The 27,914-nt window shown below is 34.9% G+C and overlaps 1 protein-coding gene across 1 annotated transcript; it reads left to right on the top strand.

Moving 5' to 3' along the window:
• Positions 1 to 18,109: 18,109 nt before the first annotated feature.
• Positions 18,110 to 23,065, top strand: LOC131155378 (metal transporter Nramp3.2). Its single transcript, XM_058108463.1, has 4 exons — positions 18,110 to 18,823; positions 19,617 to 19,753; positions 19,880 to 20,532; positions 22,388 to 23,065. The coding sequence occupies exons 1-4, from the start codon at positions 18,288 to 18,290 to the stop codon at positions 22,610 to 22,612; spliced, it is 1,551 nt and encodes a 516-aa protein (XP_057964446.1). The 5' UTR covers positions 18,110 to 18,287; the 3' UTR covers positions 22,613 to 23,065.
• Positions 23,066 to 27,914: the final 4,849 nt, after the last annotated feature.

Below are 27,914 nucleotides of genomic sequence, written 5' to 3'. Positions count from 1 at the left end.
GAAATGGGTAGGACAATGTTAAATGAACTCAACCTTCCCAAATACTTTTGGGCCGAAGCGTTAAGTACCACTTGCTATGTCATGAATAGAGTATTAATTAGGCCCACTCTCAACAAAACCCCATATGAATTTTGGAATGGTCATAGGTCAAATATTTCCTACTTTCATGTCTTTGGATGTAAGTGTTTTGTTCTAAGAGATAAAGATAACCTAGAAAAATTTGATGCAAAATCTAAGGAAGGAATATTCCTAGGATATGCTTTAGATAGTAAAGCCTACAGAGTGTTTAACAAAAGAACTTTAATTGTTGTAGAATCTATCCATGTAGTATTTGATGAGTCCAATCTCTTTTCTAAAAAGACTGATGAAAATGACCTAGAGATATAAAGGGGTTAGAAAACTTGACCATTGAAAATAATTCTGAAAAGAGCACTGAAATTAAAGAAACATTTATTGAAGATAATCAGATAGAAAGTGAGGTTCAAGAATTACCTAAGGAAAATTTGTGAAAAATCATCCTAAGGACCAAATCATAGGTGAACCTTCATGTGGAGTAGCCACCCATTCATCACTAAGAAATATGTGTAGTCACATGGCATTCTTATCTTAGGAAGATCCTAAGAATGTGCATGAGGCAATTGAGGATGAATCTTGGGTGATGTCCATTCAAAAAGAGTTAAATTAGTTTGAAAGAAACAAAGTCTGGACCCTGGTTCTCAAACCAGATGATTATACTATCATTTGAACCAAATGGGTCTATAGAAACAAAAAGGATGAAAATGAGGTTATAATAAAAAATAAAACCAGATTAGTCCTCAAGGTTACAACCAAGAAGAAGGAATAAACTTTGAGGAAACATATGCTCTTGTGGCTAGAATGGAAGTCATTCGCATGTTATTAGCTTATGCATCTTTTAAGGACTTTAAATTATATCAAATGGACGTTAAAAGTGCATTCTTGAATGGCTATATAAATGAGGAAGCGTATGTTGAGCAACCTCCAGGTTTTGAAAACCACAAATGTCCAAACCATGTGTTTAAACTGTCAAAAGCCTTATATGGTCTAAAGCAAGCTCCTAGAGTTTGGTATGAAAGACTAAGTGGTTTTCTCCTTGATTAGGGGTTCACTAGAGGTAAAATTGACACAACCCTCTTCATAAAATCTGAAAATGAAAACATGCTCCTAGTTCAAATATAAGTAGATGCTATCATCTTTGGAGCAACTAATGAAGAGATGTGTAATAAGTTTGCTAAATGTATGCAAGATGAATTTGAGATGAGCATGATGGGAGAACTCACATTCTTTTTAGGACTTCAGATAAAACAAGCTAAACATGGAACATTTGTCAGCCAATCAAAATATGTAAGAGACTAGCTCAAGAAATTTAATATGGAAGAAGGTAAAATCTTAGGAACGCCTATAAGCACTTTCACTAAATTAGATAAAGATAAGCAAGGTATACCGGTAGATGTTAAACTCTACCAAAGTATGATTGGTAGTTTGCTATACCTAACTGCTAGTAGTTCGGGCATCATGTTTAGTGCATGTATGTGTGCTAGATTCCAAATTGCACCAAAAGAGTCATACCTACTAGCAGTTAAGATGATACTTAGATACCTTATTGGAACCATTGACTTAGGCTTATGGTACCCTAAGTATACCTCATTTAAGATTGTTAGTTATTCTAATGTTGACTTTGTCAGTAGCAAAGTTTATTGAAAGAGCACCAGTGGTACGTGTCATTTCTTAGGAAAATCTCTAGTTTCTTGGTTTTCCAAGAAACAGAATTCAGTTGCACTATCCACAGCCGAGGCTGAGTATATAGTTGCTAGAAATTGTTGTGCTCAAACGCTTTATATGAAATAATAACTTATGGACTACAAATTACACTATGATACTGTACCAATCAAGTGTGATAACACTAGTGCAATAAACATACCTAAGAACCCCATCTCACACTCACGAACCAAGCACATTGAAATTCATGTGTAAAAGGGGGACGTGACATTTGAATTTGTGTGCACTGATGAACAATGGGCCGATATTTTCACCAAACCACTTCAAGAGGATAGATTTATCCAAATTAGACATGAATTAGGATTATTGCACACTAGGAAAGTTGCCTAAAAATATATGAGTGATAGTAAGGCAGGTTCTTCTGAGGGAGAATATGATGTAGTGATGATTAAGCTACTATAGTGAGGGAGAGCGGAAAACTCAATATTTTTGTCTCTTAAACATTTTAGAACTTGTGATAAACTTATTTTTATGAGAACAACACTGCATCCTACTATCTATAACTTGCTTAATGTTCACATTTATGTGATGGATGGTAAATATCTGGTATCATGAACTGTTATTTGTTATACTAAATTGATTAATACCATCTGCATGGTTGATGTAGAATGTGTGCTTACATGCTATTTGATTTGAATATCATCTGTATGGCTGATGCAAACCTTATAATTGCATGTTGATTGAATTAAACGTCATCTGTATGGCTGATGCAGACTTTGTGATTGCATGATGATAGTTGACTAGGGTATTGCATGATTGATTCAATGATCATATACAAACATACATGATGACTAATTTTTTGAACTTTAAATATGTTTACCAGGCCCTATGTAGTATCAAAGTAGTGACCATGTTCATCATTTTTTATCTTAAATGGCCACTTATACTGCTATTGTGTACACAATTGCCAATTTTTTTTTTCGAACAGCTATAAGACTGCTATCTTAACCCATTTTTGTGTCAAAAAGGGGGAGTTTCTTCTCTTCTCAAGCTAAGGGATTATTTTAATGCTTAAATGATATTGTGTTTAGCTTAGTTCTTTTGTTGATGACAAAAGGAGGAGAAATATCTGAGCAAAATAATTGCAAAATTCATTTTTAATACTCCCTGCTTCTTGAATTTTAAATGGCACAAGTGTCTTAGCAATATTGTCAAACCTAAATGCATATTGAGTTGAAATTCAAAATTTCTCAACTTGAAATATTTCATTGTCTTTTTTTTTTTTATAGATATGCTTGAATTACACTGTCTATTTTAAAATTATGCAAATTATAAGGGGGAACCTTTTCAAGCTAACCTTATTTTTCTATTGTATTTGTTATCATCAAAAAGTGAGAGATTGTTAACTTTTTGAGTCCTATCCCGTTTTGATAATGACAAATCATATGTATCTCATTTGTGCATTTAGTGTATGAACAAATTTATGTTTCAGAATGCACAAATGGTCATTGCAATATAAATGTCATGAGGCTCTTAAAGTTCACGTCACACAGCTTATTACATGGCAATTTGAAGAGCAAAGAGTGAAGACATATATTGTTTCAGTTGTAATGTATTTAAATTAAATTGCACATATTGTATATGCATGTCTTACTTGATTTGATGAGAAGCTCAATAACAACCATAGACTGGCCCTATGAACTTAAACTTTTCATTGAAAATATTTTACTTAAAAAGTTAAACTCATACAAAAGGTTTGAAAAGTTCAAAATAAGGCTAAAACTCATTTTTGTAAAAGGCTCAATTGATCGGATCATAAGCCTAGTCAACCGGCATTCATGCCAGGAAGATTCGGTTGATTGGATCATAAGTCCAGTTGACCAAACCGTGAGAAAAAGGAAATCGCCTTTGGGTTGATCGACTAGACCTTGGGTTAGTTGACCAGAACTCTCAGGTTAAATCCATTTTGAGCGAAAAAAATGGCCATAAAATTCAAGTTATAATAGTTTTTTCATGGCAAACGGTCACAAAGGGGTCTTTGCCTATAAATACCAAACCCCAAACCCTCGAAACAACTTTTGCCAATATACTTTCATGTTCTGTAATGACTCAAATAAAATGGTATTTAAATAATAAAAGAAAGGGAAATGGAAGCCAGAAACAGAAGGAAGCAGTCGACGACATTGAAATTTGGAAGGATTAAGAGAAGGGGATTAGCAGGGCTTCGTCGACAAATACAGGGGATTCATCGACGAAGACTTAAGGAAATTTGTCAACGAATACAGGGGCCTCGTTGATGAAGAATTACCGAGAGGGGGGGTTTGAGCCGACTGAATTTCGTCGACGAAATTAATGAGAATTCGTCGACGAAGGACGTGACTCGTCGACGAAACCTGTTCTATAAATATGGGAAATCCGGATTTTTTAAGCTTCTCTAAGAAGCTAACACTCTCTCTCTCTCTCTCTCCTCTTCGATTCTCTCTCTCTCTCTCTCTCTCTCTCTCTCTCTCTCTCTTTGATTTTGGCTCTGTCAGTCACCGGATCAAAGATTTGAGGCTACGACGCTCTTGGCGAAGCTCTCTACAAGTTTACTGAAGCGGATCGTTAGGGAAACGAAGTTGGAAATCATCCCCAAGTTGAGGTAAGACGTTATACTCAATATTCGGATTATTGACAGTTGAAGAAAGTGATATACGTGTAAAAATACTAAATTTTAATTCTGCGAGTTTTCATTTTTAGGGTGTTGAGTTGAGAACCCTGCGGGTGCGGGGAAGATATTCTTAGGGGCTTTTCAAGAATCAGGTAAGGGAATAAACTAAACTAGTTCTTTTTGAGAAAATGTATGTGTATATACATATTATTCGATTTCTAGAAAGTAAATATGTTTATATATATATATATATATATAAAAGTTATATTTGGGAAAAAAATACTGTTTAAATAATGTTATCTTGAATACATGGAAAATATGTTCAATGTAGCATGAGTATAAAACGTTGGAAATACTGTTTTCTGGGAATGTGAATAATACGGATTTTATAATGGAAAACCAGCGTACGGGCTGAGATATTTTTTTATATATATATGATTTGATGGCGTACGGGCCGTGCTATGTGGATGAGATTTGCGCATACGGGTTGTGCTATGTAATTTGCCAGCGTACGGGCTATGCTATGTGATTTGCCGGCGTATGGGCCGAGTTATGTGATTTGCTAGCGTACGGGCTGTGCTATGTGATTTGCCAGCGTACGGGCTGAGCTATGTGACTTGCCAGCGTACGGGTTGTACTATGTGATTTGTCGGCGTACGGGTTGAGTTATGATAAAATGTGTAATACCGGCGTACGGGCAGATGATTTTCATGATACACACACACACACATATATATATATATATATATATATATATATATATGCAAAATGATATGATTGATGTGAAAATAAATTATATGAGATATTTATGTATCACATTTTTAGTATATGTTATATGATATCAGAACTTGGTTGACTTGGTCTAGGCTAGCACTTGCACGGTACCATTACTATGTGTCCATGGTCTTCGTGATCATGATATTTGTGTTAACACTGCTGTACGGAGTGGTGTGAGATTGGATGGTCGATGTGGTTTATAAGAATTGTGCTGATCGCCCCTGGTGTATGGACAAGGTCTGGTAGACCCATCAAACTTACAGACTTCTGTTTGACTTGGCAATGGTCGACCAACCATTATCAGGTCCCGCTTTCGGGCCACACAACCTAGTCATGTGGGGGTAATACATGACAACAGCCAGCTAACCTACCAAGATTGTTTTTATGTTATTATTATTGTATGAGATGAGATATGTATATAAAATGTGGTATGTTCTGCCATGTTTTGATGATATATGTATGTTTTTCCAGATTTGATAAACAATATTGAATATGTTATGTATGGTATTTGTAGAACGCAGAATACTCATGTTGCCACATACTGGTATTAGTTTATTTCTCTTATGAGAGGTGTCTCACCCCTAAATCTTATTAACTTTTCAAGAGCCCCTGATAAGAGAGCGGGAAAAGTCCCGCTGATCTAGAGCAGTTGTTGCCCTTTTTGAATGGTAAGTTTTTGGTAGGGACAGTTAGGTTTTGTGAGGGATTTTCCCTAGATTACATTTTTGGGATGTATATATATGGAAGTACAGTGAATGTAGTATCTCTGGTATTGTGATATATGAAATGATGAGATGCATGAGATTGTATGTCTTTAGCTGCTAGGCTTCTACTATATATGCTGTTATATCCCTGGTACCCACGGGTCCAGGTAGATGGTGACATGCTGAGCTGAAATGTATGACGTTAATATTATTATAAAAAAAAAAAATGTGGAAAATGAGCCGGTTGTGATAGCTTGGTATCAGAGCCTAGGTTGCTAGGTTCTATAGACTTTAGAATGCAGCAGAAACAATACCAAAGTTTAGGAAATGATTTGAGGTTTTGTTCTATAGTCTAGAGGCAGGACCTCTATGGTAGTTTCTGTGTTTTTCCTGGGGTGACGATTTTAGGAAAATCATAGTAAACTATTGTCAGGTTGTGTTCCTAGAATGTAGGATTAAGAATTTGGAATGAATTAGAAATGTTGACATAAGTGGTGAGGATAGGTGGGTAAATTATGAGGATAGGATTTCGAAGTTGTGATTGTTGTTTCTAGGATGGATCTAGAAGGAAATAGTGCCCATGCAAGTGGCAATGATGGAGCAGGACCATCAGATGCAGTTGGGACTGACTCTAATGCAGTATTACGTAGCGTGACTCAGCAGGTTATGGCTGAGATCGCTAGGAGCTCGAGGGAGCAGAGTGGTCCATCTGCAGGTTATGGGTGCACTATAGAGAAGTTTACGAAGATGAATCCTCTAGCGTTTTTAGGTGGAGTTGATCCTGTAGCTGCCGAGAACTGGATGTAGGAGACTGAGAAAATCTTAGCTGTGCTGCAGTGTACTGAGGAGCAGAAGGTCCTCTTCGCCACCTATAGACTGACAAGAGAGGCTGAGAGGTGGTGGACTACGATGAAACTATTGGAGCAGTAGAGGGTGACTCCGATAACCATGACATGGGACCGGTTTAAAGAGCTATTCTTCGATAGATATTTTCCAACTACTGTCAGGGAGGCTAAGGTAGAGGAGTTCTTGAGTTTGAAATAGAGAAAACTATCAGTCTAGCAGTATGCAACACGTTTCATCGAGCTCTCTCGTTTTTCCCCATACATTGTTCCTAATGAAGTGAAGAAGGCGAGGCAGTTTAAGAGAGGCTTGAGGCGGAGTATATTCAAACAGGTAGTGGTGCTGCAGATCCAAGACTTTGCTAAATTAGTCAACAGGGCGGCTTTGGCAGAGATTGGTGAGTGTCTTGATATAGAGGAGCAGGGACAAAGAAAGAGATTTGCATCTACCGGCTATCAGCAGGGTCATAGACCGGGCCAGTGGAGGAAAGAGGTAATCATGGCAGAGGATGAAGACAGGAGACGAGAGGACGTTAGGTGCAGACAGGGCAAGGTTCTCCAGTCTATTAGACTTGTGGTAGGAGGCACTGGGGAGAGTGTCGAGCTGGTGGTGTAGTGTGCTATCGCTGCAGTAGATCAAGTCATATAGTGCAAGATTGTCCTACCCCACCAGATGCAGCTCCGATGTGCTATCACTGCGGTAGATTGGGGCACGTGGTACGAGACTGCCCTACCCCACCAGATGCAATTCCAGCTCCTAGACCATATCGGGGAGGTTATCAGGCGCCACGTAGGGGCCAGCAGAGGAATATGTCTCCAGCTAAGGTGTTCACTATAATGCCGAGTGAGGCTAAGACGTCAGGTGACATGGTGACAGGTATGGTCACTATGTTTTTTTTAAAAGTTATTGCATTATTTGATTCAGAAGCTACACACTCGTTTGTGTCTTCGGGGTGTCTTAAATTATGTGAAGCTGAAACACAATCGTTATATATTGAACTATTAGTATCTACACCGACTAGGTCAGTAGTGAGGTGTAGTAGAGTGCTCCGAGGTTATCCAATTGATATTCAATGAGAGACTTTGTCTACTAATCTGATAGTGCTAAACATGCACGGGTTTGATGTTATTTTTCGCATGGATTGGCTAGTGGCCAATTTTGCCAGCATTGATTGCCAAGCACGGGAAGTAATATTCAGATCCTTGGGGCAAGCAAAATTCAAGTTTGTAGGGTCGCGAGTGCAATCCTCGCCTCAGCTAGTTTCAGCTATTTAGGCCAGGAGACTACTACTGAGTAGGTGTCAGGGGTTTGTGGCTGTGATGAAAGAGATGTCAGAAAATGAATCGAAACTTGCTAGCACGCCTATAGTAAAGGAGTTTACAGATGTTTTCCCATATGAGTTACTAGGCTTGCCACCCGATCGTGAGGTAGATTTTCCTATAGATCTACTTCCAGGTACAGCGCCTATTTCCAAAGTACCTTATCGAATGGCACTAGTAGAGTTGGCGGAATTGAAAAATTAGTTGCAAGATCTGCTTAATAAGGGCTTCATACGACCCAGTGTATCTCCGTGGGGGGCTCCAGTTTTGTTTGTAAAGAAGAAAGACGGGACCATGAGAATGTGTATAGACTATAGGGAGATTAATAAAGTGACAATCAAGAACAAGTATCCTCTACCCCGTATCGATGATTTGTTTGACCAGTTCTAGGGTACACGGGTGTATTCGAAGATTGACCTCACATTTAGCTACCATTAGGTAAAGGTGAAAGCAGAAGACGGCCTTGAGGACCTGGTATGGGCATTACGAGTTTCTCGTTATGCCATTCGGATTGACGAATGCTCCTACGATATTTATGGACTTGATGAACAGAGTCTTTCACCAGTACCTAGACTAGTTTGTTGTTGTGTTTATTGATGATGTACTAGTCTATTTGAGGAGCTATGAGGAGCATGATACGCACTTGAGGCAGGTTTTGCAGACACTTCGAGAAAAGAAGTTATACGCCAAGTTCAGTAAATGTGAATTTTGGCTAGAGAAGGTCGTGTTCTTGGGGTATGTTATATTTGGAGATAGTATTTCTGTAGATCCCAATAAGATTGAGGCGGTGGTGAATTGGGTTAGACCGAGAAATATCCAAGAGATTAGGAGTTTCTTGGGCCTAGCAGGCTATTACTGTCATTTCGTTGAGGGATTCTCAGTATTCTCAGGACCTTTGACACGAATGACGAGGAAAAATGTCAGATTTGAGTGAGACGATAGCTATGAGGAGAGTTTTCAGGAACTGAAGCAGAGGTTAGTCACAGCGCCAGTGTTGATCATCCCGTCTAGGGGTGAGGGGTATGTCATCTACAGTGATGCGTCCTTGAAGGGATTTGGCTGTGTATTAATGCAACATGGTAGGGTAGTTGCGTATGCATCCCGGCAGTTGAAAGAATGTGAAAAGAACTACCCTACCCATGATCTTGAATTAGCTGCAGTGGTACACGCGTTGAAAATTTGGAGGCATTATCTGTACGGCAAGCAGTGTGAGATCTTCTCTGACCACAAGAGCTTAAAGTATTTATTCATGTAGAAGGAACTGAATATAAGGTAGAGAAGGTGGTTGGAGCTGATTAAGGATTTTGATTATACCATCAGTTATCACCTAGGGAAAGCAAACGTGGTAGCTGATGCGTTGAGCAGGAAATCCAGGGAACCAGTGTTGACGGTTATGGAGATCTAGCATTCGATCATGATGGATCTGGAGAGACTAGGCATAGAGTTGGTAGAGAATGATCTTCCAGTATGTATTGTCAGCCTAGTAGTACAGCCTACTCTACAAGAAAGAATTAAACTCACTCAAAAGGAAGATCCGGAATTGGTAGAGGTGATAGACAAAGTACAGATGGGTCAGGGGGAGGATTTTAGTATTGTAGATGACAGAGCTTTGCAGTTCCATTCTAGATTATGTATTCCTACTGATACTGAGATCAGGAAGACTATTTTAGAGGAAGCTCACAGATCTTTGTATACAGTTCATCCCGGTAGTACGAAGATGTACAGAGATCTGCGAGAGTCGTACTGGTGGAGTGGTATGAAGAGGGAGATTGCCGAGTATGTAGCCCAGTGTTTGACGTGCCAGCAGGTAAAGACTAAGCACCAGAGGCCGGCAGGGCAGTTGCAACTGTTATTTATCCCAGAATGGAAGTGGGATCATATATCGATGGACTTCGTGTCAGGACTGCCGATGGTATTACATGGCCAGAATGCTATCTGGATAATTGTTGACCGTTTGACGAAGACCGCCCACTTTATACCTATCAAGATCAGCTATTCCCTTAACCGTTTAGCGGAGATTTACATTCAGGAGATAATTCATTCTCATGGGGTGCCTGTATCGATTGTGTCAGATTGAGACCCGCGATTTACATCACATTTTTTGAGGAGTTTGCAGGAGGCTCTAGGGTCTCAGTTATCATTTAGTACTGCATTCCATCCTTAGTCAGACGGGCAGACTGAGAGGACGATACAAATACTAGAGGATATGCTCCGAGCGTGTGTATTAGATTTTGGAGGTAGTTGGACTCAGTTCATGCCACTAGTAGAGTTTGCGTATAATAACAGTTACCAGTCCACTATTGGCGTGACACCGTTTGAGGCTTTATATGGAAGGAGAGGTCGATCTCCTTTATTTTGGGATGAAGTAGGTGAGCGGCGAGTAGTGGGGCCAAAGCTTGTGCAACAAGCGTGTGATAAAGTTCGGTTTATCAGGGACAGGATTAGTGCAGCTCAGAGCTGACAGAAAAGTTATGCTGATAATCACCGCAGGAATCTGAAATTTGATGTAGGTAATCATGTGTTCTTGAAGATAGCTCTGATGAAAGGGGTTATGCGATTTGGGAAGAAGGGTAAACTTAGTCCTAGGTTTATCGGTTCATTTGAGATTCTAGATAAAATGGGACCAATAGCCTACAGGCTAGCTTTACCACCTGTGTTATCCAGGATCCACAACGTGTTCCATGTTGTTATGTTGAGGAAATACGTCCTAGACCCTTCTCATGTCATCAATTATGATGAATTGGAGCTTAGTGATTCACTGGTGTATCCTGGTACCAGTACAGATTCTGGATAGGAAAGTGCAGGAGTTACGTAACAAGAAGATTCTTCAGGTAAAAGTTTTGTGGAGGAATCATGCGATAGAAGAAGCTTCTTAGGAGTCCGAGGAGAACAGAAGTATCCGCATCTATTTCAAGAAGTTTGATTGGATAAAATGTAAATAGTTACATAGTTTTCTTTTGCGGGTACATGTAATGGTATAATTAGAGTAATATTTTAGTTTTGGGAGAATGGTTTTCTTTTATATATGTAATCTCCCAAGACTTGAAATGTAACCATGGTATTCTTTCGTCATAAGTGAGGGTAGGTAATAAAATGAGTAGACCCTTTTTCCTGGTTAAGAGATGACGAGTTGCGGGAATAGTAAATTTCGAGGAAGAAATTTTTATAGGGAGGGGAGGATGTAACGACTCGAATAAAATGGTATTTAAATAATAAAATAAAGGGAAATGGAAGCCGGAAACAAAAGGAAGCAGTCAACAACATTGAAATTTGGAAGGATTAAGAGAAGGGGATCAGCAGGGCTTCGTCGACGAATACAGGGGCCTCGTCGACGAAGAATTAGTGAGAGGGGGGTTTGAGCCGACTGAATTTCGTCGACGAATGACTGAATTTCATCGACGAAATTAATGAGAATTCATCGACGAAGGACGTGACTCGTCAACGAAACCTGTTCTATAAATATAGGAAATCCGGATTTTTTAAGCTTCTCTAAGAAGCTAACACTCTCACTCTCTCTCTCTCCTCTTCGATTTTCTCTCTCTCTCTCTCTCTCTTCGATTTTGGCTCTGTCAGTCGCCGAATCGAAGATTTGAGGCTACCACGGCGTTCCTGGCGAAGTTCTATACAAGTTTGCCAGAGCAGATCGTCAGGGAAATGAAGTTGGAAATCATCCCCAAGTTGAGGTAAGACTTTATACTCAATATTCGGATTATTGACAGTTGAAGAAAGTGATATGCGCATAAAAATACTGAATTTTAATTCTGCGAGTTTTCATTTTTAGGGTGTTGAGTTGAGAGCCCTGCGGGTGCGGGGAAGATTTTCTTAGGGGCTTTTCAGGAATCAAGTAAGGAGATAAATTAAGCTAATTCTTTTTGAGAAAATGTATGTATATATACATATTATTCGATTTCTAGAAAGTAAATATGTTTTATATATATATATATATATATATATATATATGAGTTATATTTGGGAAAAAAATATTGTTTAAATAATGTTATGTTGAATACATGGAAAATATGGTCAGTGTCGCATGAGTATAAAACGTTGGAAATACTGTTTTCTGGGAATGTAAATGATACGGATTTTTATGATGGAAAATTGGCGTACGGGTTGAGATATTTATATATATATATATATATATATATGATTTGCCGGCGTACGGGCCGTGCTATGTGGATGAGATTTGCCAGCGTACGGGTTGTGTTATGTGATTTGCCGGCATACGGGCCGAGCTATGTGATTTGCTGACGTACGGGCTACGCTATGTGATTTGCCGGCGTACGGGCCGAGCTATGTGATTTTCCAACGTACGGGCTGTACTATGTGATTTGCCAGCATACGGGCCGAGCTATGATAAAATGCGTAATACCAGCGTACGAGCCGATGATTTTCATGATACACGTATATATGCAAAATGATATGATTGATGTGAAAATAAATGATATGAGATATCTATGTATTACAGTTTTAGTATATGTTATATGATATCAGAACCTGGTTGGCTTGGTCTAGGCTAGCACTTGCACGGTACCGTTGCTATGTGTCCATGGTCTTCGTGATCATGATATTTGTGTTAACACCGCTGTACGGAGTGGTGTGAGATTGGATGGTCGATGTGGTTTATAAGAAGTGTGCTAATCGCCCTTGGTGTACGGACCAAGTCTGGCAGACCCATCGGACTTACAAACTTTTTTTTGACTTGGCAGTGGTCGGCCAACCATTGTCAGGTCCCGCCTTCGGGCCACACAACCTAGTCATGTGATGGTAATACATGACAACAGCCAGCTAACCTACCAGGATTATTTTTATGTTATTATTATTGTATGAGATAAGATATGTATATAAAATGTGGTATGTTCTGCCATGTTTTGATGATATATGTATGTTTTCCCAAATTTGATAAACAATATTGAATATGTTATGTATGATATATGTAGAATACAAAATACTCATGTTGCCACACACTGGTATTAGTTTATTTCTTTTACTGAGAGGTGTCTCACCCCTAAATCTTATTAACTTTTCAAGAACCCCTAATAAGAGAGCGGGAAAAGTCCCGCTGATCTAGAGTAGTTGTTGCCCTTTTTGAAGGGTAAGTTTTTGGTAGGGACAGTTAGGTTTTGTGGGGGATTGTCCCTAGATTACATTTTTTGGATGTATATATATGGAAGTACAGTGAATGTAGTATCTCTGGTATTGTGATATATGAAATGATGAGATGCATGCGATTGAATGTCTTCTGCTGCTAGGCTTTTGCTATATATGCTGTTATATCCCTAGTACCCACGGGTTCAAGTAGATGGTGACCTGCTGAGTTGGAATGTATGACGTTAATATTATTATAAAAAAAAAATGTGGAAAATGAGCCGATCGTGACATGTTCTTACATATTTGGGCATTTCTTATACTCATCTTCTCAAAATCAAAAGACATTTTACTCTCATATACTCATTCATTTAAAAAACCCTTTTTGAGAGCAAAACCCTAGTTTCTCCAAATATCATTTATTGCAAAAATCTTTGTTGGAAAAATTATTTATTGCACTTAAATCTTTGACCATTTATTATTATTATGCATATTTACTCACTCAAAAATCATTTTCTCTCATCTACTCTCATTTATTTCAAAAATCTTTTGAGAGAGAAACCCTACTCTATTGAGCTCAAATCATATCTTGTGAGAGTGCATCAAGTTTTTCATTGTACAAATTAGCTTTTAAAGAAGCTTTTCATTATACGCAAAAACTCTTACTTCCATTTATATTTGCACTTCGGGTTTGAACCGTGCCAAACGAGAGGATATTGTTTGGAGAGGTGGCTCCGCCCGATTGAAGGAGTGTGTATAAGATGACTCCGCCTTATTTGAAGGAGTGAATAGTGAAAATCCTCAAGCAATTGTCTTGATGCGAGGACATAGGCAGTGATAGCCAAACCTCATAAAAATTGTCGAGTTTGCTTTCTCTTTCCCTACACTCTTTAAATTTCCGCACATGTATATTTACATTTTTTTTGTTGTGATTATTATATATGTTTTAAATATTGTCTTGTGATAATTTGAAAAACCCAAAAATTGAAACATTGTGTGTTTTAAAAATAGGGCAAAAAGTGATCTAATTTTTAAAAATCCAATTCACTCCCCTCTTGGGATTACACCAATCCTCACACCACACAAATCAAAGTCCAACGCAATCCCTACTATAATATAGAAAGTAATAGTTAAAAATAAATAAAATAACAAAAATATGTTTATTAAAATTTTTATATAAATTTAAAAATTTTAAAATATGGTAGTTTTTTCGTAATTGATTGAAAAATTATAAATAAAAATTAAATTATTTTCACAAGTAAATAGTAACAACAGTTTTTGTATTATTGTTCCTTTATTTCATACAAATGTTGATCAATTAAATAAGTAGCTAAGTTCTTACTAATTTTTTATTTTTGAAAAATTAAAAGGGAGAATGACAACTGAACAACGACTTGTTTGGTTTGATGGAATAACTATTCATTGGGGTAAGATGGAATATAGTTTAAATTTTGGGAATAAAAAAAATAGTTATTTCTTATATATTTCTAATTATTTCATTCAACATGTAATAAGAAAGGAATAGGCATCTATGAAACTTGAAAATAATTATTCCTTATCTATTTCTTATTATGGACTCATAAAATACTCTATATTGTTATTTATTTTATAGTAACATAATTTATTCTATAACTAATTATAATTAACCTATTAAAATTAATCTAACATTCCATAAACCAAATATAACCTTAATTTTTTGGGATATTTACACCCTCTTTTCATAAATTTGTATTTTTGTTACACATTAGGAGAATTTTATATATTTTTGCCAAATTTTAAGTGAAGTTCATAAAAAAATTTAGATTTCAAAGAAAATTTACATGAAAATTTTGACAAACTTCAATATAAGTAAATAGAACTTTTGAAATTTCAAGAGAGTATTGTACCTTTTCTTCGAGAGACTTTTAGTTCATCGAGCATTTTACAATCGGGTAAAAAATAAATTTAAAAAATAGAAAACAAAAATAAAATCTCATAGGAGCCATTTGGCATCATTGTCAAAAAATTAGAGAAATAAAAACCAAAAAAAAAAAAGGAAACTAAAAATTAGAAACCAGTAACTTGTTTGATTAATATTTATAGAACTAATATAAATTTAAAACTTAATTAAACAAATGCTCATCTTCATCTTTAAATTAAAATATTATAAAAATATGATTAAAATAATAAAATTACAAATAATACACCTTAAAAAATACTATAAAAAATAAAATTTATTATAATTGTTCTACTTTCAAATTTTACTATACAACAAAAAATTTATTGAACGTGACAATTGAAAAATAGTAAAAGTATTTTTTAATTAACTTTATTATTATTTTTAAAAATTTATGTATATTTTTATTTTTATGATATTAAAATTCATATGATCATTAAAATTTAATTTTAATTTAAAAGTGTAGAAAATAAATAATTTAACTCAAAAAAATATTTTTTGATATTAAAATTTTTGACAACCAAAACAATTGAAAATTATAAAACTTGATTTCAAATTTTTAAGAAGTAATTAAAAATCAGTAATAAAAATAAATGTATTTTCATAATCTGTTTTTTTTTATTATGGAAACAAAAATAAAAATAAAAAAAATAGTAATAATACCTAACAGAATTAGAGGCCGTCTCACGGAAGGATTGCCATTCAATCAATCAAATCGCATAAAAGTCTTGGCTCTAGGAGGAATCTTCCACCCTAAATGGTGGCCTTGGTGGGTAGCACGAAAGCCCGTGCTACCAGAGGGCCACCACGGCAAGGACACACGCCCACGTGCTTCAACGGCACACCTGGAGACAACAGACTCGACCTTCCCCGCGCTTTCCTCCTGCCCCGTAACGCACACCCCGCCCCCCAACCGGGCCCATCCCAACTTTACTAGCCCATGCTACGCCGTTTTGCTGCATCAGTTTGCGCCCACTAAACCAAAAGTCTGCCAAAGCGCAAACGTCCCTACAAGATTGCCAAAATCATTAATGCAGTGGGGTCCACTCGAATAATCGATAATGGCCGGAATACCCCTCTTCACAAAATATTAAAAATATTTTCATTGTGCTTAAATAAGTTAGGCATGTTGATCCGTATATGAAGACTAATGCAGTGTTGTCACGTGTTTGCGATGTTGGGATACAAATAAACATTTAACTCGTTTGGTTCGGTAAAATAATTATTTCTTAAAATAAAATAAAATAAAATTTAAATTTTAGAAGTTCGAGAATAAATATTTTCTGTATATTCTTAAGTATTTTATTGACGATGTACTAAAAAATGAGTAGGCATGCTCATGATGAAAATTAAGAATAATTATTTTTGATTTATTTCTTATTATGCACTCATAAAAAGTTTCAAATTATTATTTATGTAACATAAATTGTAACTAACCCATTAAAATGAATCTATTGTTAAGAATAGAAATTTCATGAACCAAACATAATCTTAATGTAACAATCACTTTAATCAAAATAAGTGAATTATCTATTTAACGAGACATGATAACATTGTATTGATTTCGTGTATCGAATAACACGTTAACTAATACAACGATACTCAAAGTTCATAATGTTACAATTTCAATATATCTATTTGTATTATACACACATGCGTGCACAAACGTCAGACTACAAAATTGGAGGGCTAAACTTGGACTCGGATTTTGGATTATGTGGGTAGGCATGGGAGTGATTTTCAAATCCTAAAATTTGATCCAGATTGGGAAGAGACAAAAATTAATTAATAAATTTTGCCTGAACTTCAATTAAAACATTTTTTTAATCTATTCCACATGAGGTTCAAGACAAAATTTTAAATAAGATTTGTCTCGATGGTATAAATAGTTTTGAATTTTTCATATCGAGTTCGTCACAAGTTGATAATGTAAGAGTGATGTGTGTTTGCACAAATTAACAAATATTTATTAAGAAAAGTTTAGTCTTCAATATAATTTACTTTCTCTTATCTCAAATGCCCTATATTAAGTTATTCCTAATATTAAATTACTCATACCTAGAGTAATAAATGTTTTTAATTGACACATTTTTTTAATTCCTTATTTGAATAATATTGCATCCTCTCTCGGTAGAGTGTTAATTGAATAATAAATGTTGTTCAACTTTCATTTTCAAAATGACTAAAATATAAATTTTTAATTGACACATTTTTTTTTATCTCATATTTGAATAATATTGTATCCTCTCTCAGTATGGTGTTAATCGGTTCGATCTCTGTTCTTGATGTGATTTTTTAATGATTTCGATGTCCAAACAAACAAATCGAAACTAAATCATTTATTGAATGACTTAAAATTTTAAATTCAAATTATTTGTTTCTTTTTAAAGAAAAACTTTTAATAAAAATAACATTCTAATGTTTTATTTTATAACATGTTATTTTTTCCTTAAATTTGTCGATGGTTAATTATTAATTATTTTTTAATTACCATAAAATTTTCACCATCAAGCACCGATAAGTTTTACTTTACCAATATTAAATCACAATAAATTGTGCACTAAAAATAAAATTAAAATTGCAATTAATTAAAATAATATTGAGTAATAAAAATTTGAGAAACATAATTGAAAGATACTACATTTAAAAAAGTAAAAAAATATAACTTTCGAATTTCAATTACTATAACAAAAACTAAAATTTTATTAAGAATTTTGAAGCTAAAGTTAGATAAAATTGTTCTCATCTTTTTTTATAAATTATATATATATTTTTTGAGAAAAGCGGTCTGTAAAAATTTTAAAATGGAAATCTGCAGTGCTTCGAGATACCGCAACCAAAATGGAAAGTAGGGTGGGAACGTGGCGGCCTCTGATTCGTCATCTATCCACTCTCCGGGCCTCACTCACCTGTCGTCCCGTCCCCACTTTCTATAAAGAAAACACCATTCGGTCCAAGTCCTTTGCATCCACGTGGCACTACATCATACCGTGCACTGCACACCCCGCAAAAACTTCACCGTAGAAACCCATTGTCCTAAAAATCGAAATAAATAAATAAATAAATCAGGAAGGGACCATGGGTAGTTTTCGTATTTTCTTCAACCCCCCATTCTTCTGCTCTCCTAACGATAAAGGCAGAAGCAACAGGGCAAGCAGCAGAGCACCCACCATTAGAGTACCAGTAGCAGTAAAACTCGCCGGCGCTTCTCGTACACTATTATCTTATTGCTGATGGCTCAATCGGAGCGAGAACGAGAGCAGTCTCAGAGACTGCTCGATTCCGATGGAGACGATCAAAAGGAGGCCGCGTACGATTCCAGCGAGAAGGTCGTGGTGGTCGGGATTGGGGACTCCGACGACGAATTCTCTGGGGCGCCGCCGTTCTCGTGGCGGAAGCTGTGGCTGTTTACGGGACCCGGGTTCTTGATGAGCATAGCGTTCCTGGATCCGGGGAATCTGGAGGGGGATCTCCAGGCGGGAGCCATCGCGGGGTACTCGCTGCTGTGGCTGCTGATGTGGGCAACGGCGATGGGGTTGCTGGTGCAGCTTCTGGCGGCGCGCCTCGGCGTCGCCACCGGCCGTCACCTGGCGGAGCTCTGCCGGGAGGAGTACCCCAGGTGGGCGACGCTGGTGTTGTGGGTCATGGCGGAGTTGGCCTTGATTGGGGCTGATATTCAGGAGGTTATTGGTAGCGCCATTGCTCTTAAGATTCTCAGCCATGGGGTCTTGCCTCTTTGGTCTGGTGTCATTATAACCGCCCTTGATTGGTATTTTTATTTAGCCGCCCCTTTTTTCGGTTTTCAAATCCACTTTTTCTTAATTTTCTGGCCATTGAGTTTTAATTTGTTTGTATCCCTAAAGTTCAAGTTTGTTTATTGGAAAGCTTTTTTCTTCCTTTTTGGTTTATCTGTTAATTTTTTGGGTGGTTTATTCTCAGAGGAGTTTGCAGTGAGATAGTATTATGTTTGTTAAATTTGATTTTGAGGTTGAGTTCCCTCAGTTTGGACATCAATCTTTTGCTTGCTCTGAGAGAAACTTGCTGTAGCTTGTAGGTTTTCGAATACAGAGCAGTTCCTTAAATTATTTACTATATAGTCTATATTCTCGGCGCGATATGACATTAACTGTGACTGCTGCTCAAGTATTCAACAATATCGATAACCATCTTCATCATCATCATCATCTTCTTCTTCCTCTTTTCCTCCGTTTAATTTTGTGTCTTCCTTTGTTTTTCTGTTTCCTTTTTTTTTTCATAGGAATAGTGAATGAGAGATAAATCCCTGGTCGGCAGGCCCCACTTGCTAAGAGATGGCCGCAGCCCTTCGTAATGTTTCTGGGGAACTGTGGAAAAAGGGGAGAATTAATAAAAGTCGTCTGTTTGAGAAAATAATTTCATGTTGATTTGGTTTTAGTTTTGCAAAATGACAAACAAAAAAAAAAGTTTTCTTTCTTTGCGTTTTCTTAGCAACCAACCACTGCAAGTCTGCAAACATGCATCTTGCTTACTGAAAATTTGTACGGTATCTTAACCAGAATCTTTCTTTCATTGCCTTGTTACAGCTTTATCTTTCTATTTCTTGAAAATTATGGTGTGAGGAAGTTGGAAGCCGTCTTTGCCGTTCTCATTGCAACAATGGCAATTTCATTTGCATGGATGTTCGGAGAAACAAAGCCTAATGGCATAGAACTTCTCATTGGTAGAAATTTTTCTGAAGCAAAATTGATCTTTTTCAATCTTATAGTTTGCATTTGTTCTCGTTTTTTATTTTTTGAATTAGATAGTGTCCTGCATCTAACACATTCCAATTGGATCCTCTTTGTAGGTATTTTGGTTCCAAAACTTAGCTCCAGAACAATACAACAGGCTGTGGGAGTTGTGGGTTGCATTATTATGCCTCACAATGTGTTCTTGCATTCTGCTCTTGTACAATCTAGGAACATCGATCCCCGTAAGAATGGCCGGGTTCAGGAAGCCCTCAATTACTACTCCATAGAGTCCACTGTTGCTCTTATAATATCCTTCATCATCAATCTATTCGTCACAACAGTGTTTGCAAAGGGGTTCTATGGTACCAAGCAAGCCAACAGTATAGGCCTTGTAAATGCAGGGCAGTATCTCCAAGAGAAGTATGGGGGAGGATTTTTCCCAATTCTGTACATCTGGGGTATTGGGTTATTAGCAGCTGGTCAGAGTAGCACCATAACTGGTACCTATGCCGGGCAGTTTATCATGGGGGGGTTCCTAAACTTGCGGTTGAAGAAATGGATGAGGGCATTGATCACACGAAGCTTTGCAATTGTCCCAACAATGATGGTAGCTCTCATTTTTGATACCTCGGAGGACACATTAGATGTTCTAAATGAATGGCTTAATGTGCTTCAGTCGATTCAGATCCCCTTTGCACTTATCCCCCTTCTTTGTTTGGTATCAAAGGAGCAAGTCATGGGTGTTTTTAAAATTGGTCCTATTCTAAAGGTATGTCATTGTTTCAATTCTTTTGCATGTCACTTAGACGGTTTGAGTCATTTGGACAATCTTCTTGGAGCAGCTAATACGTTGTTGGGAAAATTAATTTTTTTCATAGAAATAATTAACTTTACTGAAATCCATGCTTTCAAGAATATGTGCTTAGAACCCACACAATCTACATACATTTCATTTGTTCCTTCTTTATGAAATTTATCATATTTTTTTCTGTCTGACTACCTTTAGCAGTTACTGTAGTGATATTTTATGCTTTCAACATGAAAACTAGTAAACAATTGTGCTGCTTAATTAAGAGGAGTGGATGAAATAATCTTTTTATTTCTTTCTCTTTTTGTTTTTTTTTGGGAGGCGGGTGTTGTTGGTGGCTGGGAAAATTGATATTTTTATTTAAAACCATTTACAATTCTAATTCTTAAAATTTGATAGCTGTATGTACTGGTTATGATGTATTTTTTTTATCAAAATCATTGAGACGACTTTGTTTACTCTCATGCCCATGTGCATCTGTTAACTGGTGGCGCTGGTAACCGAGTTCAACGTATTTATTTCTGTCCATTGCTTGGTTTATATGTGTTTTACGCATGTTAGCTTTGTGATAATATTGATGGTAAATTACATACTTATAATTGCCATCAGTCGTTAAGCTTTGTTTTGTCAAATTTCTCTCCTTGAAATATACATATGCTTTGCTACATCACTTCATTGGTGGGTTTGTTGAAGTTGTTTAGTAGAAAATGTTAGTCCACAAGGATGCCAGGACAGAGAGGTACTGCAAGGACTTGGACCTGTCTTCATCTGATGCGCATAATTTTTTCTTTTTTTGCTAGCACAGTTGAATATGTCTTCATAAATGGTGTGCTGCATGCCTGCATGTTTGGTTTAGTAAGCCTTTAAAAGTATTCAATAACAAACTCTCAATTAGTGTGACAAATGCAAGTAATTTTTCAGCATGACTTTAATGCTTCAACCTCAAGTTTGCAGTATGAGAAAACTGCTAAAAACCAAAAATTGGAAAGACATGAAGCCATTTTTCATTTTTGTCTGGTTTTTTGGTTTTAGTTTTTGGTTTTTAGAAAATTGGTTTTCAGTTTCAGTTTTAAAGAAAATCCAAACCAAAAAACTGAAATATCCTAACTATAGTTACATTTATTATAATTTAAAATTCATTTTTAGTGTTTACTTTTTTTTTAGTTTGTCTAATCAGTTCTGTTAATTTTTATCATTTAGATTGAGGGGTGGGAGGATGTATGTACCAACTGTAATTTCTATTCAAATCACGGGTAAAACATTTACATAATTGCTCTCATATTGGGGATGCACCACCATTAATTAGTGAATAGTTTGGAATGATTGACCATGTTCAAGACATGCCTGAATCACTTTTTAACCTACCATGATTTGATCTTCTTAAATGCTTGAATTCTGCATTTTCCCAGTTTGTGAGAGGCCTAATGGAAGACCATATTTGGTCAAGTTTACCTGGTTATCAGTCATGGCTACATTATTATTGAAATTACAAATTGGGTGAAATTAGTAGTGAATCTGCTTGCGATGTAAACCCTTGTATTTTTGTCATCAGTAAATCTCTTATTGAAACCTTCCAAAGAGACAGGTGCTTAATTGCTGAGGCAATGCTCTGAAGTATTTTTGTTTTAATTTATAGTTTCTTATGAACTAGATTAAAAGCTGATTATGTACATTCTTGATTTAGTCTATTGATCTGTATAATTTGCTTCGAGTGCCTGCTTGCCTGCCTGAGCTGTCGTCTTGTCAACTGAAAAAATAACTGAAAGGGGACTAATAGTTTGTGCATTAACCATTTTTATTTGGAATTTTTCTGTAGATGGTTGCATGGCTGGTGGCTGCCTTGGTGATGGTGATCAATGGTTATCTTTTGCTGGATTTTTTCTCTTCAGAAATGAGAGGGCTGTTGTTTGGCTGTTTGGTATCCGCTTTTACAGCTGGATATGTTGCATTTATCATTTATCTTATTTCCCGGGGCATTACATTTTCTTCTTGGCGTGACATGGTAAAATCCAAGAGTTCACAAGTGGAAGTAATTGAATAGTAATCTCCAAGGCCCATTTCAAATGCTGAATACTAGAACCATCTTGCACTTTTTACTGCCAAATCACAAAAGGCTGCAGAATGCCGACAAATATTTTTGTTGAGAAAGCATATCCTTTAATATGTATGCATACCTCTGGGGACTAGTTGTGTACAAATTTGAAGTATTGGATTATTGTTCTTCTCCTGGGCTCTATGAAACAACTGGATTGTTTCTATACATCAAGAAAACGTTTAATGTTCTCTTGTATATGGAGGACAAAAAAAGGCAGGTTTGCAACATAAGGATGCGGCTTGTTTCCTGTGCGATGATCGTGGTTGTGCTTTGCTTTGTCGGAATATTTATAATCCTCAGTGATTTTACTTGGCAACTGGAAATCTATGACTCAGTAAGGTTGTGAAATTGACAATATTGAGCTAGCTATAAATGATATGAAGTAAATTTGCATCCTTATTTTTCAGATCCTCCTATCTTCTTTTCATTTTTCTATTTTCCTATTGCAACTCGGTGGTGTGTGAAGCCTGTTATGTAGTTGCCGCACATGGATATGCTACCTTATGCAGGCATCGATTATATGCACTTTCTAAATGAAAGAAAGCCCTGAAATTATGGTACAATTAGCCACATTTTACACGCACTCATCTGCATATAATTTTATGTTTGGTGCTTGGGAAAATGTAATGGGATTGATCACTTTGTATTTGTATGTTTGTTGTAGAATTTTTCTATCTCATTCCACTTGCATCTCATTGTAAACCGATTGTGAAGATTTTAGTGGTTTGGTTTAATAATCAAGCTTGTTTAACCTTGCCCATAAACAGGTTCATTTTTATGAGCTCGTGTGTTAGCTCTTTTAGAAGCTTACAACTCATATGCCATTTAATTCTTCTCTATTGACTTTCATTTTTCTCCTCTCTTTCCCTCTTTCTAGGGTTATAAATGAATTGAGTTATATGCTAAAAAGTTAGCTAATGTTTGGTACCCAAGAAAGAAATGGAATATAATGAAATTGGTCATTATCTATATAATTTTCTTTCTATTCATTGGTAGCAATAAAGTCATTAGAAGCTTGACTCTGCAAAAACCCGCAAGCTTATTTGTTTAATGATTGATTTTAGGGTCTATTAATTGATTTAATTGAATCAAAACTATAACAGAATCTAATTTAAGTTGTAAATGAGCTAAATTTGAACAAGATTGAGAATGTCTTAATTAGATTTATTTAATAAAATAAAACATGTTCAAAGCTTGATTTTTTAGGCCAAGGAGATTTTTTTTCCTTTTTTTTACTTGGGCTTGATGTTGTTTTTTCAACTCATGTGGCTTTTGGATTTTGTCCAAACTTCTACAGCCCGTTTGGAACTTGAAAAATATTAGGAAAATGAAAGGAAAATAGAAAAGATTTTACTTTTTTATGTTTGGTTATCAAGGAAAGTAAGAAAGAAAATAAAAAATATATTAAATTAACGAATAAAATTTTAATTTTATGCATCATAAAGATTTTATTTTTCTTAATTTTAATCATATTAGAACAATTATTCATTTTTAATAGGATTTGATATATTGAGAAAATATATTGAAAAATGAACTCACTTGTTCTTTTTTTTTCCTTTTCTTTTCTTAAGTAAAATCCTTAATTCAAACTGGTCGTTAAGCATTTGAAGTATTTTCCCTACTTAATATCGTTTTTCCCATTCGAAGCTCGTAGTCTTAGGGAAATTTTGCCTACTCAGACTTTCTTTTGGGCTAGTAACCTTTGGGAAGTTTTGCCTATTTGGGACTTTCTTTGAACTTAATGTTGTTTCGCCAATTTAATATCATTTCTCCAATTCAAAATCATAACCTTCGACATTTTCTCAAAACTAAATATCATCTCTACAATTTTAAACTCATAGTCCTTTGGAAAATTTTGCCTATTTAATATTTTTTTCCGGACTCAATGCCACTTCCTTATCTATATTTTGAATTAGTATAATTAGGGACTTATACTTATTAATTTTATTGGATTAAAGTTGTCATCTGAATTGCTTTAATGATTATGAATTAAAAGGTAAAAATTAAGAAAAGGGTCTACCTGCTTGATGAATTAATTGAACCATTGAGGTCCAAATATTATTGGTCATTGTCAAAAAAAGACGTATGCATTATTTTTATATTATTCTATACTAATTATACACTTGGGCGATGTTTGATGTTTAGGAATCAAAATTGAAATTGTTGATTACCATTATCAACGTTTGTCTTACGGTAATTTCATTGTGATTCCCATTCCATACAAGAATGACACTACCCCTTTTGTCTACTTGACTCTTACTCTAGAATCAAATCTTGATTCCTAGAAACACAATATTTATTATAATATAATAATTTATATTAATATAATATAATATATATTACATAAATTTTAAAAATAATATTAATATTATGATATCATTATTAACATTTAAAATATTATTATGTATATTTTATTATAAATATTAAATCATCATTATTAATATTATTGTTTTATATATAATAATATTATAACATATAAAATGTATAGAATATTATTAAATGTTTTATTATGATATACTTGTGGTATGATTATAGATTTTTTATATTATTTGTAATCCTAAAAATAAAATAAAATAAAATATGTATTATTATCATAAATTATAAAAATATAATCGTAAAATTTAATAATGATATAGTATAGAAAAAATATAGTACTATTGTATATTAAATATAAATTATAGTAACCCGATAATATATATATATATATATAATAAATATTTTGGAGGAAATATTTTGAAAAGAGATATTTTGAGATATTTATTTTGATTACTTAGAGGCTAAGTTAGGTTTTTCTTTATAAACTCTCATTCTCTCTCATTCTCTCTCTCTCTCTCTCTCTCTCTCTCTCTCTCTCTCTCTCTCTCTCTCTCTCTCTCTAAGATTTTCGGGCCGTGTGTTGCCAGAATTGACAATCTGACGTTTCTACGTGGATCAAGGAAGGAATCTCCACAAGTTCTATGGATTAGAATTTCATTTTGGGGATTTCCGAGTTTTTTTTCCGAAAATCGAGGTAAGGGTCGGTTTTTGCTTTTGGTCCGGTAAATCTGTAGTATACGAGATTATATTGAAGTGTTGTTCTTCGAGTATTAGGTTTCGGGATTTTCATGTCGTTGTTTTGAATCGTTTAGGTTTGGGGTTCGGAAAGTTAGGGCTTGAGTTTCGGATCATTTCGAACTCTAATTCACACGCAAGTAAGGGGGTTATGTTAATACAGTGATTTATGAATCGATTGAAATGTTGAAATAACTTTTAGATATTGAGTTACGACGGTTTTAGGGTTTTCAGGCCTCGATTCGGTAAACTGACTTTATTTTCAAAATCAACCGATCAAATTCAAATGTTATATTTTTAGAATATTGTACTTGTCATTTTGGACCTTTTCACCGTTTGAAATGTTGTTTTTGTTGTTTAAAACCCATACTGTGATATTAACTATTTATATTTACTTTCGAATTGTTTTCGAATGTGAAAAACTGTGTGGTAGGTGTTGATGTTGTGAAATACTGGAACTGTTGTGAAAATGTAGGAAGTCTATTTGACGGCTATGAGCCGGATTTCACGTAATGATGTGTTTTGTGAAACGATTTCAAAAGAGTGTTTAAATTGCTTAAATTGCACGATATGCTTTAGGAACCCTGGGGATTGATAGTGTAGGCACAGATCCGTTGCTAGTGAGGGCACCATATTTTTTTATCTATATGAATTCAGACTGTATTGAGATACTAGGATGATCTTAGTGTGAGTTTGCCTCTTGATCGTGTACCTAGGTTGTATTGAGACAATAGGGGCGGTCAACCCCAATTGTGGGTATTTATACATGGTATAGAGTTTGAGGGCATGTCCTATCTTGCATATCTGTACATTTATGTAATTATTATTATATACTATGGGGTTGTTTATATGATAAAAATGGGTTACATATTGTACAATTACAGAAACGATAATTATATATGTTTGTGTTTTTGTTAAACACTTAAAGCATGTTGGCCACACATTGTTATTAGCTTAATCGTTTCTTATTGAGAGGTGTCTCACCCTTTATACAAACTGTCTTTTCAGGTCCTTATCGAGTTTGAGATTAGTAAGGATTGGGGTAGGGTAACGATCTATTTTTGAGTGAGTGTCTCCACAAGCTCGATTTTGTAGGTTATGTTATAGGTTTTCAAAACTTGTAAAATGTTATAAGACTCAAGGATGCGTCGAGTATCATACAATAGTGTATATGGATGTTGGAATAGTTGTATGTATCTATCAAACAATTAGAACTCTAGTAATAGTTTGATGGATGTTTATGTTTTCTGCTGCATATATATTTGTTGAAAAGTATATCAAGTACACATACGTCACTACAATAACACCCGGGCCGTAAGTTGGGATCGGGGTGTTACATAAACAGTCACATATCTATTATAATGCGATATTATATATAATATGATACTATATATAATATTACATAATTTTTTTAAAAAAATGATAGTATGACATCATCTAATATAAACATAAATTTTTTTATTATAAAATAAAATAATATTTATTATTAATATTTATATTATATATAATAATATTATAACACATAAAAAGTAATAAAATAGTATTAAATTATAGAATACTATGATATAATTGTGGTATGATTATTTATTTATTATACTATTATGTATACCTTAAAAAAAATATTAAGTATTAATATTATTTATGAAAATATATAATCTTAAACTTTAATAATGATATAACAAGCAAAAAAAGAATAAAATACTATTTTGTAATAAAATATAATGCTATGATGATTGTTTTATTGTATGATTATTTATAATAAATAATAAGTTATGTTATAGTGTTATAATACATGAGATTTTTATTTAAATGTAATAAATTATATGCCACGATATAATATTAGCAACATAGTTGAAACACAATAATAATAAATATAATAAAACATAATATGCAAAGTATAATCAAGTAAATGGTTATCAAAATGATTTTATTGTAAAAAAATGTTTATTATATAACTTATTAAATAATATTATATAATAATTATATATGTATAATATTATTATTTTATATTAAATTCATTGAATAAATTTTTTATATGACATGACTAATTTTTTTTTATATACATATTATGTAAGATAAATTTATTAATATTTTAAATTTAATTAGCATGATAAAAATAATTATTTGAAAATAGTTACTACAAGTCCTTAATTGTTTTATTGTATAGGAACTAATTCGGGCCAAGATATTACAACCC

The sequence above is a fragment of the Malania oleifera genome, chromosome 1, assembly GCF_029873635.1.
Source record: "Malania oleifera isolate guangnan ecotype guangnan chromosome 1, ASM2987363v1, whole genome shotgun sequence".
NCBI classification, from domain to species: domain Eukaryota; kingdom Viridiplantae; phylum Streptophyta; class Magnoliopsida; order Santalales; family Ximeniaceae; genus Malania; species Malania oleifera.
The sequence above is the reverse complement of the archived record's forward strand: the minus strand, read 5'-3'. Positions and strand labels throughout refer to the sequence as shown.